This window comes from Nomascus leucogenys, chromosome 8 (genome assembly GCF_006542625.1).
Source record: "Nomascus leucogenys isolate Asia chromosome 8, Asia_NLE_v1, whole genome shotgun sequence".
Lineage (NCBI taxonomy): Eukaryota > Metazoa > Chordata > Mammalia > Primates > Hylobatidae > Nomascus > Nomascus leucogenys.
Window position 1 is genome coordinate 78,715,886 of NC_044388.1, and position 17,966 is coordinate 78,733,851.

Consider the following 17,966-nt stretch of genomic DNA (forward strand, 5'->3'; position numbering starts at 1 on the left):
CTTTTCTGAGGACATCAGCCTTCTCTAGGAGTAAAGAAGTTAATTGACTTCCACCACCCCCCACATCAAGCATGAGGAATTGGGTGTGTGGCAGTCAAGTGGCCATATGGGAGAAAAAATGTGTTGCTACACTTCCTGGATTCTTACTGTTGTTTCTACTACCAGTCTTTTTGAACAAAAAAAGTTATCCTGTTTTTGAGCTTTTGTCAGTCATATCTATTATTTATCGGTTCTGTCATTGTCCTTGTTTATTACAAACTTACATTTTGCTTCTCATATTTGCTTGTTTTGTATTGCTCCTAGTCAAGACTTCTTTTTAGTTGCCCAAAATTCTGGGTTTTCTTTTAAATTTTACATGCTTTGTGAAATAATATTTGTAAATATTTCATATATGCAATTTAGAAAATGTAAAGCAGACACCTATATAATAAGACCATCTAGTGTAAGAAACCAGCTATTACCAACACTTTTGAAGCCCCCATATGATCCTCCATGTTATATCCCATACTTGTGCCTCACGTACATCTCTCTTCAGTATCCTTTTGTTTTTCTATATGGTTTTACCATATAAAATATCCCTTGATATTATACTGTTTAATTTTGCTTGTTTCTGAAGTTAGTATAAATGATGTCACACTTTGTATACTTGTTAAAAAATTCATCCCTACTAGTGCATCTGCCTGTGTACTTGATTTATTTTATTGTTTTTAGTTTTCTATTAGATGAATATACTGCAGCTTGTCTCCTTTCTTTTTGCTTGACATTTGGGTAGTTTCCTGTCTTTTTTTTTGTTTTTTAATGTTATTACAAGCAGTGCTTCCAGGAATATTTTGTATGTGCTTCCCAGTGCACATTTGGTTGGTATTTTAATGTTTCTGTGAAAATGATGGCTTTGTGTACTCATTGCCCACAGAAGAGGTATAAGTGTAGGCTCATTTGCATCTCTATAAAAACTCATATTTAAAATTAGAATCTTAAAGTGCTTCATACAATATTTTAAACATTTTTTAAGTTAAGGTATACTTAACATAAAATTTACTTTTTTAGCATATAGGTTTGTGAGTTTGACAAATGCATACAGATGTGGAGTCACCACCACATTGAATAATAAAACAGTTTCATCACCCCCCAAAATTCCTTCATGTCTCTTTGCTGTCAACCCCTATCTTAAAGTTTTAAAATTAGCCATGTCTTTACTATCAGTGGATTCAATGGTTGTGATTGAAGATAGTAAGTTTTCAAAAGGTAATTAAGTACATGGTGAGATAATTTTATATCTGGCACAACCATTAATTTCAGGGGTGTTTGTGATATCTTAACAGAGAGGGGTCCTGATCCAGACCCCAGGAGAGGGTTCTTAGATCTCATGCTAGAAAGAATTTGAGGTGAATCCATAAAGTGAAAGCAAGTTTATTAAAGGAGAGCAGCCCTAAGGCCTGCTGGTTGCCCATTTTTGTGGTTATTTCTTGATTATATGTTAAACATGGGGTGGATTATTCATGCCTCATTTTTAGACAAGATAGGGGCTCCCACGTGGTGGCTCACACCTGTGATCCCAGCTATTTGGGAGGCCGAGGCGGGCGGATCACTTGAGGTCGGGAGTTCAAGACCAGCCTGGCCAACATGGTGAAACCCTGTCTCTACTAAAAATACAAAAATTAACCAGGCGTGGTGGTGCACACCTGTGGTCCCAGCTACTCAAGAGGCTGAGACACAAGAATCACTTGAATCCGGGAGGCAGAGGTTGCAGTGAGCTGAGATTGTGCCACTGCACTCCAGCCTGGGCAACAGAGCAAGACTACCTCTCAAAAAATAAAAATAGACCATATTGGGTAGCTTCCTGACATTGCCATGACATTTGTAAACTGTCATGGTGCTGGTGGGAGTGTAGTAGTGAGGATGACCAGAGGTCACTCTCATCGCCATCTTGGTTTTGGTGGGTTTTAGCTGGCTTCTTTACTGCAACCTGTTATATCAGGAAGGTCTTGTATCTTGTGCTGACCTCCTATCTCATCCTGTGACTCGGAATGCCTAACTTGCTGGGAATGCAGCCCAGCAGGTCTCAGTCTTATTTTACCAAGCCACTGTTTAGTATGGAGGTACTGTGGTTCAAACACCTCTAACAAATTTACTGAAGTTAACTTAGGTGAATGAAAATTTGAAAAGCTATACACATAGAGAAATACGCCAGGTTTCTGAAAGAGAAAACAAATTATTGTGAAAATATCTATATTCTAGCAAATTTGTAGACTTAATGAAATTTCCAGCCAAAATATCAGCAGAATTTTGTTTTTAGAGCTTTCAGAATTATTTTTAAATTCATATGGAAGATTATTGAAGAAAAGGGGGAAAGACTTTTCCAAAAATTGTCATAAGGGGAGAAATATGCCATAAGAGATAGCAAATCCTATTAGAAATAGCTCTGTCAGAGACCTCTGTGTTGGTATTAGATTGGTGCAAAAGTAATTCTGGTTTCAGACCATGAATTTTAAATCATCATAGTTAGGCCCAGACACATCTTTATTAATCAAAATGGGAACCATTACAATCAACACATTTTTACCAAACATAAATAAGTTTGTTTGTTCTGGTAGCATAAAAATCACTGCTTCGGGATTGGACGTACTCTTGGAAAGTATTTTCTGCATCCTGCTGGTTGTAGAAGGCTTTTCCCAGCAAAAAGTTGGTTGTCGAGATGCTTGAAGAAGTGGTAGTCAGTCAGCGAGAGTTCAGGTAAATATGGCAGATGAGGCAAAACTTTGTAACCCAATTTGTTCAATTTTTGAAGAGTTGGTTGTGCGACGTGCCAAGAATTCGACGAGAAGAATTGGGCCCTTTCTGTTGACCAGTGCTGGCTGCAGGCATTGTAGTTTTCGGTGCACCTCATCAATTTGCTGAGCATACTTCTCAGATGTAATGGTTTTGCAGGGATTCAGAAAGCTATAGTGGCTGGGCACGGTGGCTCATGCCTGTAATCCCAGCACTTTGGGAGGCCAAGGTGGGTGGATCACCTGAGGTCAGGAGTTCAAGACTATCCTGGCCAACATGGTGAAACCCCATCTCTACTAAAAATACAAAAATTATCCGGGCGTGGTGGTGCATGCCTGTAATCCCTGCTACTCGGGAGGCTGAGGCAGGAGAATCACTTGAACCTGGGAGGTGGAGGTTACTGTGAGCTGAGATCACGCCATTGCACTCCAGCCTGGATGACAAGAACGAAACTGTGTCTCCAAAAAAAAAAAAAAAAAAAAAAAAAGCTGTAGTGGATCAGACCAGCAGCAGACCACCAGACAGTGACCGTGACCTCTTTTTGGTGCAAGTTTGGCTTTGGGAAGTGCTTTGGAGCTGTTTCTTGGTCCACCCACTGAGCTGGTTGTCGGTTGTCATATAAAATCCACTTTTCGTCTCATATAAAAATCTGATCAAGAAATGGTTCCTTGTTCTTGTGTAGAATAAGAGAAGATGACACTTAAACGATGTTTTTTTGTTTTTTTTTTTTTTTTAATTTTCGGTTAGCTCATGAGGCACCCACTTACCAAGCTTTTTCACTTTTCCAATTTGCTTCAAATGCCAACCGACCACAGCATAGAATAATTCATGTTGAGTTCTTTGGCAGCTTGCAACTTCGCATGTAGTTGTAAGAGGATCAGCTCGATGATTGCTCTCAATTGGTCATTGTCAACTTCTGATGACCGGCCACGCTCCTCATCTTCAAGGCTTTCGCCTCCTTTGCAAAACTTCTTGAACCACCACTGCACTGTATATTCGTTAGCAGTTCCTGGGCCAAATGCGTTGTTGATGTTGCGAGTTGTCTCTGCTGCTTTACGACCCACCTTGAACTAAAATAAGAAAATTGCTTGAATTTGCTTTTTGTCTAACATCATTTCCTTGGTCTAAAATAAACATAAATAGCAAGTAATAAGTCATTAACAAAGAATATAAAGTGAGAAATTCCCATTAAAATGATATATAACATAACCACATTTATTTAAGAATGTACTCCAGTACCAAACGGCAAATTCCAACACTGCATAAACTGCAGTTATTTTTGCACTCACCTAATACATCTGGTGGATATTTTTCAGCCACTCATCTTGCATCCTTGAAACCTCCTTCCACTGGCTTCCATCACACTCCACCCTCCTGCTAATCAAGTACCCAGCATTAAATGTTGGTGTTTCTTAGGTTTCAGTATTGGGCCTTGTTTTCATTACATAAACTTTTGAGGGGCAATTTTGTCTATGTCTGCAGCTTCATGAACTATGATCTATCTATATATCAACACTCCTAAATTTATATTCCTACCCTCTGAGCTTCAGCTGTTTACAGAACACCTCCAGGCGGGTTATCTCTCAAAGGATCTCTTGATTTCAGGTTGTTTTAGTATCTTTTCCTATTTTCACTGGTTTCATGTTTATACTTTATTTTTTATTTTAGTCTCTTATCTATAATTATAGCTTAAAATTATTACAGATACATGAGTAGAATCTAGTACTCTGGTAGAAATATAGTGATAACTACAATTGTAGCATCAAGCTAAATTAGTTTTTGTGAACCAATGATGTTTGTGTAATTAGGAACTGTGAAAAATATAGTATATAACATCACTAGTCTGTTACTCGAATACTAGCCATGCAGGCCTCCTTAGACTTAGGAAGCCAGTTTATTTATAGTTCCTGTGTTTTGGTGGACTAGCAGTTATAGCCAATGATAGGAAAATACCGTATTTTACTATTCATTATGGTATGATTGCAATATGTTATACTACTAGAGTGCCTTTCTGAGCAGCCACTGCATATCAAACTGTTACTTTCTTTGGGCTTCCGTTAAAAAAAAAAACTTGGCTCATATCAAAGAGCAAAATTTTTTTGTTTCTGCATGTTTATGGTAACTTGAAAACAGAACATTCAAAGCCTCCTTTTTCTTCTATATCTGCAAGTAAAATAACATTTCAGGAGAATATATTAGTTGTCTGGTTGAGAGACTGAATTTCATTGCAAAATTGTGATCTGAGGAATATAAGAGTTATGCATCAAATGAAAGTTCTATGTGAAATGAGACTGTACATTATGTGGTTCAAGGGCAGCATGTTCACTGAACTGCCTTAAAAAGTTTCAGTTTCACTAATAGAAACACATTTTAGGCGGGCCGTGGTGGCTCATGCTTATAATCCCAGCACTTTGGGAGGCTGAGGTGGGCGGATCATGAGGTCAAGAAATAAAGACTGTCGTGGCCAACATGGTGAAACCCTGTCTCTACTAAAACTACAAAAATTGGCTAGCGCGCGCATGTACTCCCAGCTACTCGGTAGGCTGAGGCAGGAGAATCACCTAAACCCAGCAGGCGGAGGTTGCAGTGAGCTGAGATCGCGCCACTGCGCACCAGCCTGGCAACAGAGTGAGACTCTGTCTCATCAAAAAAAACACCACATTTTACATATTATCTGGACATAGTTTAAAAATAAAAACCTCAGCTTGTAGAGAATAAAATGAGGTAATGTTAGAAGTCATTTTGTAAACTATTGTGTGATCCAAATATAAAATTATTAATTTTCTGCTTTCCCCAGCTTATATCCATCTTCTGCAAAACAAAAAAAGGATCTTGTCTTATTTTTTAGTAACAAGTTGCTTATACACAGTGTTGATTTCTAAGTTTTCACATTTATTTAAAATGAATAAAATTTAGTGAGAGTTTGCTCTTCCTGGGCCCTTTGCATTTAATTGTTTTTCCTTAGTTGTGGAATAAGAAACTTCATTTTTGTTAAAGATAATTAAGGCAAGTAGAGAAAGTCTGGGAGTTTAAAGGAGAATTGAAGATTCTTAACTCATGCTGTGCTTATTTGTAAATCTAAGGTGAAGAGTAGTCCTGACTGATTAGAAAGAGGACCAGGTTCTTGAGAAATTCCATTTCCCCACACAAGTTGCCTCTTTGCTGCTTTGGGAAGGAAGTCCTTAGGGCTCGCTAGTGGTTGCCATTAGAGGCATGTTGTAGTCACTGAGTAGAACTTGGAACCTGTTTCTGTTTTGGGAAAAGTTTGTCTGGCTCAGCATCTCCTATTATCTCTAAGACTTGCTGATATATATAAACCTAAGATATATATTACATATAAAATTGTTTTTCTTTAGCCTTTAATGACTTCTGACTTGTTCATCTGGAATTATGGAATGCATTCTTATGCCTGCCTCAGGTTCATTTCACCTCTGTTGATGTTTTGGTAATAAAAATGGTTTGGTGTTAATAGAGATGTACTCCTAGACTCATTTTTATCAGATTTAATGCTAAGCATAAAACCTGCCTTTCCTTCCTTCCTCCCATTATGACCTCTTTTACCTCCCATGATCCCTAAATCTGTAGCAGTGTTTTATACTGTAATATCTGTACAACGTTGTATATTATTAAATAATAGAGACAGTACTTGTACCAGATTTGAATCAACATCTTATGAATTTTAAGTTGTCAACACTTGGTACTTTGAAAAGTTGGTCCACTGGCCTATAGTCAACAAGGAGAGGAGGGAAAGAACTTCTCTGCCTGATAATTCAAAATCTAAATTATCCAAGCATCATCACCTGGGATAATAGTAGAAATGACAGTTCATGGACCTCTGGTCCAGACTTTCTGAATTAGAGACTGGGGAGTGGGGCCAGCAATCTGGTGTTTCTGAAGCATGTAAAGGTTTGAGAACTACTGGCATAGGTATCAGTGGAAAAACCCAACTCTGTAAAAATATTTTAAATAGGTTTATTCTGAGACAATATGAGTGACCATGGCCTGGAAAACAGTCTCAAGAGGTCCCAAGGAAATGTACCCACTACAGTTGAATTACAGTTTTAGGGAGGCAGGAGTTACAAAGTCATAAATCAATACATGGAAGGTATACATTGTTTCATACTGAAAAGACACGGAATATCTTGAAGTGAGGACTTAAAGATTTTAGGTGGATTCAGAGATGAGATTCTGTAATTTGCAGTTGGTTGAAAGAGTAAAGCTTTGTCTAAAAAGTTGGATTCAGCAGAAGGGAATCTTATAAGAAAGTCTGTTAACCAATACACTGGGTTAGAGTGACCTGTAGGGGTGTGTGAGTTAACCCTTGTCTGGCTTGGCCTTAGGTCCTGTTTACAGTCACAAAAAGTCCATTCTGTTAGGTCCTATAATTTCTATTTTAACATTAATGCTGGTCAGTTTTGCCTAAACTCCAGAAGCAGGGAATAGAGAGATGAAATGAGGTGTATCTAGTCTTCCTTCCTGTCAAGGCCAAGAACTCAGTTTTTCTAGTTTCTCTGGGGTCTCTGTAGTCAAGAGAGAGTCAGTTCAGTCATTTGGGGGCGGGGGGGGGGGCGGATTTTATTTTTAGTTTACAAAAGCAGTGGAAATATCCTTCCAGATTCAGCTTCGTATTTACTCATGTAAAGAGTCCTTGTAGTAGCGTAGTTCTGGATGAGTTTTTATGTTTTTATGTTTAGAGGTTCACAGACAGCATGGATCGTGAAAATCTGAACCCCAAATATGGTGTGGGGTGTGAACCTAAGTTTGAATTCTCACGGGAGAAACCCACTTCCACTCGAAGTCAACACAGAGCAGACATTTCCTTATTGACGTTTCCTTCTCTTTTCCACTGGAATGACTTTTTCTTGTCTTCCTTTTTATTTTAAGTGTACTGCTTTGGAAATTTTGACTACTTCATGTAGGGGTCTCAGTCATAAGGCCTTATCTTCTGTTCCTCCTGAGAGCATCAAAAATACAAATTTGGTTTTCAGTTTTCCTCAGTTTCTGAGTCCTTGATGATTTCCCTTTTTTCCCCTGCATTTAGCACTGCATTTTAAAAGCATGTTTGTTAGCTGGGCGTAGTGACTCACACCTGTAATCCCAGCAGTGTGGGAGGCCGAGGTGGAAGGATTGCTTGAGCCCAGGAGTTTGAGACCAAACTGGGCAATATAGTGAGACCTTGTATCTCCAAAATTTTTTTTTAATTAGCTGGTCATGGTGGTGTGCACCTGTAGTCCCAGCTACTTGGGAGACTTACTTAGGTGAAAGGATCTCTTTAGCCCGGGATGTGGAGGTTGCAGTGAGCTGAGATTGTGCCACTGCACTCCAGCCTCAGTGACAGAGTGAGACTGTCTTTAAAAGAAAAAACAGGCCTGGCGCAGTGGCTCACGCCTGTAATCCCAGCACTTTGGGAGGCCGAGGTGGGCGGATCACCTGAGGTCGGGAGTTTGAGACCAGCCTGACCAATGTGGAGAAACCCCATCTCTACTAAAAATAAAAAATTAGCAGGGTGTGGTGGCGCATGCCTGTAATCTCAGCTACACGGGAGGCTGAAGCAGGAGAATTGCTTGAACCTGGGAGGCGGAGGTTGCAGTGAGCCGAGATCCTGCCATTGCACTTCACCTGGGCAACAAAAGCAAAACTCCATCTCAAAAAACAAGAAAGTATGTTTGTTATATTTAAGCCATTATTTTTAGATTTTTGTATTTTGATTTTCACTAAATGTCCGTGATTTTATCATAAAGAAACTTTTAGAGTTTACGTTAACGAAGTTTATACTTACATTCTATTCTGTAACTACAGTAGTGATCTTTCATGCCTTGTCCTAGGTTGATTTTAACTATCAGAAACTAGTAAACACTTTGCATCATGTTAGGAACATCCATGTATTTACTCATTGCAGAACCAAGAGCATGTTTGGCCCATGGAGAAGTGAAGGTAATCTTCTGACTACCCATTCCACTCAAAGAATGCTTTAGATGACAAGGTCAGATGAATTTGCATTCCTCATTGACTTTCCTGGACTGATTGTCTTTTATATATTTTTTTATGACAAAGAGCCGTCTGCCTAAATTTTATTAATAACTTCCAAGTTCTCAGTCATAGATTTTGATTCTATTTAGGGCATTTTTCTCAGAGCCCTCTGACTTCTTGTTCTAATGTGGAATGATGAATTTCCACACTTGATGTACTACCATTCCTGGAATTTCATTTCACTGTACTCTCTGGGTTACTTCTGTCATTTATTGGATATTGTGTAATAGCTTCAAATAAGAGAGATAGGGAATGTTGTGAGCACACATCAAATGATTTTCTGCTATGTAAGGAGCACCTTTGGGTCCTGATATATCTGACAAAGGTCTTTTTATATGCTTCCACACTAGATTAATAGGGTGATTGGAGTACAAAATTCTAGGTTCAATATTCATTTCCCTCAGATAACTTTTAGCATCTGTTTCTGCTATAGGAAGTCTGATGCTAATATAATTCTTATTTCTTTATAGGTTACTACCCCTTCCCTTTTCTGGAAACTGTGAGAATTTCTTTGAAGTTCCTTAGAGTACTAAAATTGATAAGGGAAGTGATGAAATCATATTGCATATAGCAAACTACTTTTTAATGTTTTCTTGTATTTAGTCATTGTGGTTTCCTATGACTTTGAGTTAGAAAGTAAATTTACTGGCCCGGCGCAGTGGCTCACACCTGTAATCCCAACACTTTGGGAGGCCAAGGCGGTCGGATCACCTGAGGTCGAGAGTTCGAGACCATCCTGACCAACACAGAGAAACTCCGTCTCTATTAAAAATATGAAATTAGCCAGGCATGGTGGTGCATGCCTGTAATCCCAGCTACTCGGGAGACTGAGGCAGAAGAATCACTTGAACCTGGGAGGCAGAGGTTGCGGTGAGCCAAGATGAGGCCACTGCACTCCAGCCTGGGCAACAAGAGCGAAACTCCATCTGAAAAAAAAAAAGAAAGGAAAAAGAAAAGTAGAAAAGTAGTACTCTAATGAATAGCTCCCTTCAGTTCCCATTCTTTGTCTCTTCTTTGTCACCATCACAGCACAAAGAGAAGTGATGGTAACTTTACTTTTCGCAGCCACTTTTCCTTACCTCTACTTTTAAAAGCTTTGCATGTCTTGTAAAATAAGCACATTTTTAGCCCACAATTTGAACATCACTGAAAATATATAAAGGTTTATAACCTAAGGGCTTTCTCTGGTCATCTGACCTTTAGCATGAGTATCTGTAGCATTCAAAGTTCTGTGTTTTAGCTTACATTAGGTTTATTCAGAGTAGGATATACAATGTGGGGTATGTATGAAAAGCTAATGATCATGATTCGTTACTAGCATTTTGTTTTTAAAAAGTCAGTGTTAAGCTGGGCACGGTAGCTCACACCTGTAAACCCAGCACTTTGGGAGGCCAAGGTGGGCGGATCATGAGGTCAGGATATCAAGACCATCCTAGCTAACAAGGTGAAACCCCGTCTCTACTAAAAATACAAAAAATTAGCTGGGCATGGTGGCATGTGCCTGCGGTCCCACCTACTTGGGAGGCTGAGGCAGGAGAACCACTTGAACCCAGGAGGCGGAGGTTGCGGTGAGCCAAGATCGCGTCACTGAACTCCAGCCTGGGCAACAGAGCGAGACTCCGTCTCAAAAAAAAAAAAAAAAAAAAAAAAAAAAGTCAGTGTTAATCAAATCTGTTTCACCAGGTGTGGAGCCACCCTGTTTCTGATGCTCATGTAGTTCATGTGCAGGTTTGTCAGGTCTTGATTATTCTACATTTTTTAAAAAATCAGAATATTTAAATTTCAGTGGCTATTTACCTTTTTTTTAAGTTTTAGGATTATCAGAACATAAGAACTAACTTTCTCACTAAAATTAAAGGATAAAAATAAGTGTACTTTTACTAGATTAGTTAGTGGTTCCTTACCCAAAGATTGAACCAACCATGGATGGGAAATATTCAGAAAAAATGAACTAAAAGTAACAATACAGAATAATACAAATATTAAAATACAGTATAACAGCTATTTATAAAACATTTACATTGTATTGTGTTGATATTGTTAAGTAATCTAGAGATTTAAAGTATATGGGAGGATGTGTGTACGTTATATGCAAATACGACACCATTTTATATCAGGGACCTGAGCATCTTAAGATTTTGGTATGAGGGAGTGGGCTCTGGAACCAACTCCCTAGGATACTGAGGGACGACTATACAGTTAAATCTAGGGAGAAAATAAGGTTAGTATGGTGGTAGGAAAGTTAGAGCAAAATGCTTTTGTATTTTGTATTTTAATTATAATGATAATAAAATTGATTATAATATCTCCTAAATATAGAAGGGAAATGACATGGTTTTTGGAATACTGCTAAGTAATTTGGAATGATCAAATATAGCCATTTACCAATTTGCTTCATTCCTTTCAGCTTAATCAGTTCTGATTTATATGCTTATCTACAATCTAACACTAATTTGTAATCCCGTATATTTTTGCAGCGTTATAAGATGACTTTTATGGTAGCTGCAGGTACTAATTATTTTGCAACCAAAAGTACTGTAATGCCCAACTAATTAGAACTTGCAGTAATAGATTGGAGATAGACGTTCTATTAGAAAACACACAGCCTTATCAAATTTTCAGTTAATTTGTAACTTTGATATTTTTGGGTAGACTGATTTGGGAAATTGAGTCAGGTGGAGAACCCTGGAGTGTTATTGCAATAAAGTGATCCATATCAGTTTTGTAGCTAGTAAGTCCATGCTGGGACCCTTGAAAACTTTAAAAGTACTTCCAAACTGCTGTGATATTCTAGTTAAGAACTGATGATGTAAATCTGCTATTTCTTTATCTGTCTAATATAAATCTTATTTTATCCATGTAACTTTTTTTTTTTTTTTTTTTTTTTTTTTTTTTGAGACAGAGTCTCACTCTTGTCACCCAGGCTGGGGTGCAGTGGCGTGATCTCGGCTCACAACAACCTCCGCCTCTTGGGTTCAAGCGATTCTCCTGCCTCAACCTCCCAAGTAGCTGGGATTACAGGCATGCGCCACCATGCCCAGCTAATTTTTGTGTTTTTAGTAGAGACGAGATTTCACCATGTTGGCCAGGCTGGTCTCGAACTCCTGACCTCCAGTGATCCACCCGCCTCAGCCTCCCAAAGTGCTGGGATTACAGGTGTGAGCCACCGTGCCCGGCCCCATGTAACTCTCTTTAAAAAAAAATAAATATAGTGGTCTAAACAGATACAAGGAGGGAGAGGAGTGTGATTTAGAATCAAATCGAGGGTCCTACTCAATTATATCTCCTACTAAGCTGAACTCGCAGCTGAGAATTGATGCCTTATTGATGGGAGATTATAGTGTAGTGTAATTTTTCAGGTGGTTTGGGAATTTAAAGAGAAGGTCAAGTACTACACAAAAGTTTTATTATGCTGTTATATACCCTATATGTCGTTACCTCATTTGCCTTAGAATGAGTTTTTAAAAACAAAGCTCATTTTTCACTTGGTATCATTTACTGTGCATCTCCCTCCCCTGTTCTACCCCATCCCAGCATTTTTTAAAGGTTTTAAATTTGAATTGATAGCATATATTTTTTTCCCTGCTTTACATTTTTAGATTTTAGGTTAAGTACATCTTAACACCTGTGCATATGCAGTAATGTGAAATCCTTAAAAGATCTTACTCAGTTGATCCATTTTGTTGCATTGGCAGAGTGAAGATAGTCCAAGTCCTAAGAGACAGCGCCTCTCTCATTCAGTCTTTGATTATACATCAGCATCACCAGCTCCCTCACCACCAATGCGACCATGGGAGATGACATCAAATAGGCAGCCCCCTTCAGTTCGACCAAGCCAACATCACTTCTCAGGGGAACGATGCAACACACCTGCACGCAACAGAAGAAGGTTAGTTAATTACAATTTATTTCTTAAGTTTTCTTCCATTGGTAGATTTGTGAGTATATTTAACATCAGAAAACATTTTTTCTGTAGTCATTTCATAAACACATCACCACACATACACGTACATTCACTCACGAAGAATAAAGTTGCCTAGATTTCCAGTAGGTTAGAAGAGTTTATTTAGCTTATCATTGACAGATGAAGAAATGGAAAGAGGCTAAAATCAGTCCATGCCATTATATATGAAATCAGCTATCTTACGGTACAGATTGTTGTGGACTAGCCTGCAATCTTGACTATTAGAAGATGCATTTTGTAGTTCATAACTAAGGATACATGGAGATCTTAGAAATGAGCTACCCCTTTCCTACTCCATTCCTTTTCCTTCTGTATCCTCTAAGGCAATTAGGAGCTTAATTATGTTTCTTATAAAATCATGGAGACTCGGCACAGTAGTAGCTCATGCCTATAATCCCAACATTTTGGGAAGCCAAAGTGGGAGGATCACTTGAGGCCAGGAGTTCGAGACCAGCGTGGGCAACATAGCAAGACCCTGTCTCTCTCAAAAAAACAAAAAATTAGCTGAGGATGTTGGCACACGTCTGTAGTCCAAGCTGAAACTGAGACAGGAGGATTGCTTGAGCCCAGGAGTGTGAGGCTGCAGTGAGCCTTAGCTATGATTGTTCCACTGCACTCTAGCCTTGGTGACAGAATGAGACACTGTTTGTATTTAAAAAACAAAACAAAAAACAACTGTGGAGCCTGTGGTATGAAAAGATGACAAGTTTAGTTCAACTTTTAGGCAATGGGATTTGGCTCTTGTCTTTTCATCCTAGAGGAGTGCATTTCTTCCTGAGTTTCTTCCTCATTAGTTGTTGCCAGAGGTCATGTATTTCTTATCCCAGGGAAATAGTGCATTGTGAGATGCATGTCCAGGATGTTGAAGGAATATCAATGATCTTGAGTTAGGAAGGTGTTACGGACCAAATGTTTGTAACCCCTCCTCCTCAATTAATGTGTTGAAGCTGTAACCTTCCTGTAACCCTCAGTGTGGTTGTATTTGGAGATGTGACCGCTAAGGAAGTGTAATTAACGTTAAATGAGGTCATAAGGTTAGGACCCTTACCCAGCAGGATTAATGTCCTTTAAGAAGCGATGCGCCGGGGTGGCTCACGCCTGTTTTCCCAGTACTTTGGGAGGCCAAGGTTGGCGGATCACGAGGTCGGGAGACCATCCTGGCCAACATGGTGAAGCCTCGTCTCTACTAAAATACAAAAAATTAGCCAGGTGTGGTGGCGCGCACCTGTAGTCCCAGCTACTCGGGAGGCTGAGACGGTAATCTGAGGCAGGGGAATCGCTTGAACCCAGGAGGTGGAGGTTGCAGTGAGCCAAGACCACACCACTGCACTCCAGCCTGGCGACAGAGCAAGACTGTCTCAAAAAGAGATGTCGGGGAACTCATCCTCCACCATATGAGGAGACAGTGAGATGTAGTTGTCTGCAAGAGCCAGGGAAAAGATCCCTCTCCAAAAACCGACTATGCTGGTACCTTGATTTCAAACCTCTAGGCTTTAAAACTTTGAGAAATTAAGTATCTGTTTAAGCTACCCAGTCTGCAGTGTTTTGTTATGGCAGCCTGAGCGGGCTAATACAGAAGGGATCTTAAAACCACCATTCTGTGTTCCAGCTGAAACAACATAAACCTGTCTCTGAGCTATATTCTGTTGAGACATTAACACTTTTACATTACCCAGTACCTTATTAACCAGTTACATGGGAATGTTTTTAGGTAAGATAGTATATGGCTATCAGATAAATTATTTTATAGCTATTAAATATAATAAGCATGAGAAAGTATAGTTATTTCAAAGTTAAGGCCTGAGTACCTGCTGTAGTCTTTTCCTATTTTATGGTGAATAAAGCAATGGACAGTTAAATGGCAGGCCGGGCGCGGTGGCTCACACCTGTAATCCCAGCACTTTGGGAGGCCGAGGTGGACAGATCACCTGAGATCAGGAGTTCGAGACCAGCCTGACCAACATGGTAAAACCCTGTCTCTACCAAAAATACAAAATTAGCCGGGTGTGTATTGCACTCCAGCCTAGACAACAAAAGCGAAACTCCATCTTTTTAAAAAAAAAAAAAAAAAAAAAAAAGGCTAGCACGGCCGGGTACAGTGGCTGACGCGTGTAATGCCAGCACTTTGGGAGGCCGAGGTGGGCGGATCACCTGAGGTCAAGAGTTCGAGACCAGCCTGGGCAAAATGGCAAAACCTGAGATCGTGCCACTGCACTCCAGCCTGGGGAATAGGGTGAGACTGTCTCAAATTAAAAAAAAAAAAAAAAAAAAAAAGCTAACAAATACATATACCCACCACCTAGGTGAAAATAGTGTTATTGATCCCTCAAAGGCCTCAGGTGCTACTGTTCCCCTTCATTTTTCCTAGAGGGTAACCTTGTTCTGGAATTTGACATTATTCCCTGTTCAGTCATAGTTTTTAATACTTAGGAATATACTGTTAAGACAATATAATTTTGGTTTTTGCCTGTTCTCATTTAAATGTATTTTTCTTTGACTGTTTATTAAGCATTCTGTTTTTAATGTTGGTAGCAGTAGCAATAGTTCTATTACTGTGATATAATGTTCCATTATATTAATGTACCACACAATTTATGTATCCGCCTACTGTTGTTGGCTAGTAGCTATGCCCAGTTTCTTAACTTTTTTATTGGAAACGTAGTTTCAGTCTTGTTGCCCAGGCTGGAGTGCAATGGTGCGATCTTGGCTCACTGCAACCTTCACCTCCCACATTCAAGTGATTCTCCTGCTTCAGCCTCACAAGTAGCTGGGATTACAGGCGCCTGCCACAACACCCAGCTAATGTTTTGTATTTTTAATAGAGATGGTGTTTCACCATGTTGGCCAGGCTGGTCTCAAACTCCTCACCTCTGTAGGTGGGGGGGCCTGCCCCTCCACACTTGTGGGTGCTTCTCGTTAGGTGGGACGAAAGACTTGAGAAAAGGAATAAGACACAGAGACAAAGTGTAGAGAAGGGAAAGCGGGGCCCAGGGGACCGGTGCTGTGCTTACAGAGGACCCACACCGGCGCCGGCCTCTGAGTTCCTTTAGTATTTATTCATGATTATCTTTACCATCACCGGTGCTGTGCTTTGAAATGTATATGCGAACATCTCCATAAACCTTTTAGCAGTATTGCTTCAGCAAGCCCCACCTTATTCCTAAAGGCGGCTTTCTCCTTTATCTTTAAACAAAGCACATTCTGCACCGCCCAAAACCCTTTTAACCTTAAGTCACCACAGCACATGTCTCTTGCGAGGACAAAGTTGGGGGTAGGGTCACAGATTAACAGCATCTCAAATACAGAACTAAATGGAGTCTCTTATGTCTACTTCCTTCTATATAGACACAGTAACAGGCTGATCTCTCTTTCTTTTCCCCACAACCTCAAGTGATCCATCCGCCTACCTTGGCCTCCCAAAGTGCTGGGATTACAGGCATGAGCCACCGCACCCAGCTCTTTTATTGTAAACAATACTGTTAGGAACCTTTGTGTGCACACCTCTGTGTACATGTGCAAAAGTTTCATTAGGATGTAAGTCTAGGAGTAGAATTGCTAGGTCATAGGAAATGCCTTGGACCAGGAAGGGAGTGTCAGCAATGTCTGTTTACAGATGATGATAGTAGTAACTAGCTTTGAGTTCTTTGAGAAGCATCATGGTCCTTGTTCATAGCAATACAAAGGAGTGGTAGAGAGTATTTACCACCCTGAAAAGTGGCTCTCCTGGTGTTTTTTTTCAGCAGTGTGTCTTATTCTGTATTCTGTTCTTGTTTACTACTTAATATAGGTTACCTATAAGCATAGCTGCCAGAATTTCTCCCAGAAACAGGCTGTGCCAAGCAGATGCAGTTTTTAACAATAATCTAGCAGGATTTCAGTTACAGAGGTGAGCTCAAAGCTAGGTATTTGAAAAAAACAAATGAAGTGAAAGAGGGATACTATTAATAAATGCAATAAAACAAAGAACTGTGAATAAACAGGGCCATTAAACTCAATGAACTTCAAGAAACAATAGAACAAGCAAGATCGAATTTTAGAGTACATGTAATATGAGAGATGTAAGACGGAGAGGGATGAGGGATATTGTACTCATGAAAATCAACTGGAAATGTTAGCTGGTAAAACTTAATAAATAGAAAAAGTGAGTTCATTCTGGAAGATCAAGCAGAGAAAATTTCCCAGAATGTAGTGTAACAGGGCAAAATGAAAAATGTGAAAAAGTAAATTTAAGTATGAACACAGAGTCATAAGTTCTAAATGTCTACTAATATTTCCAGAAGAAGACAATACGAGAAAATTTTAAAAGAAATAATGTAGGCCAGGCGCGGTGGCTCCCACCTGTAATCCCCGTACTCTGGGAGGCTGAGGCAGGCGGATCACCTGAGGTCAGGAGTTCGAGACCAGCTTGGCCAACATGGTGAAACTCTGTTTTTACTAAAAATACAAAAAAAAAATTAACCGGGCTTGGTGGCGGACATCTGTAATCCCAGCTACTTGGGAGGTTGAGGCAGGAGAATCGCTTGAACCTGGGAGGCGGAGTTCACAGTGAGCCGAGAGATCGTGCCATTGCACTCCAGCCTGGGTGACAAGAGTGAAACACCGTCTCAAAAAAGTTTTCAGTTCGCCGGGCGCGGTGGCTCACGCTTGTAATCCCAGCACTTTGGGAGGCCAAGGCGGGCGGATCATGAGGTCAGGAGATCGAGACCACGGTGAAACCCCGTCTCTACTAAAAATACAAAAAAATTAGCCAGGCGTGGTGGCAGGCGCCTGTAGTCCCAGCTACTCGGAGAGGCTGAGGCAGGAGAATGGCGTGAACCCGGGAGGCGGAGCTTGCAGTGAGCCGAGATTGCGCCACTGCACTCCAGCCTGGGCAACAGAGCAAGACTCCATCTCTTAAAAAAAAAAAAAAAAAAAAAGTTTTTAGTTCTAAGGTGGAGGGCATCTTGAATTCAATATAATACAGTAAGTAGAGTTTGAAGCAAAAATGCAAAAAGGATTGTATTAAAAATAAAGTTAGAAGAAACAATTAATGGAGCAAGAAGCTGGAGGGACAATAATCAAGAGCACCTTTGCGAGTTGATCTCATAAAGGAGTGTCCCTTGTTCTCTTAAGATTGGAGAATTAGGAGTAAGAAGAAATAGATTTAGAGGAACAGAGTGGGAAGATTAAGGAAAAAGTGACCGTAAAGAAAGTTGCTGAAACA

At 39.9% G+C, this 17,966-nt stretch overlaps 1 protein-coding gene across 10 annotated transcripts in view; it reads left to right on the plus strand.

Moving 5' to 3' along the window:
• RNF38 (ring finger protein 38) overlaps positions 1-17,966 on the plus strand; it is a 156,796-nt gene that overhangs the window by 101,791 nt on the left and 37,039 nt on the right. For 9 of the 10 annotated variants that reach the window (XM_030817454.1, XM_030817455.1, XM_030817456.1 and 6 more), the window contains one exon: positions 12,495-12,688. In XM_030817454.1, coding sequence (XP_030673314.1) covers positions 12,495-12,688 — 194 coding nt within the window. Of the gene's footprint in view, positions 1-9,764; positions 9,846-12,494; positions 12,689-17,966 lie in introns of those variants that run through there. The other variant, XM_030817460.1, reaches the window with a different exon arrangement.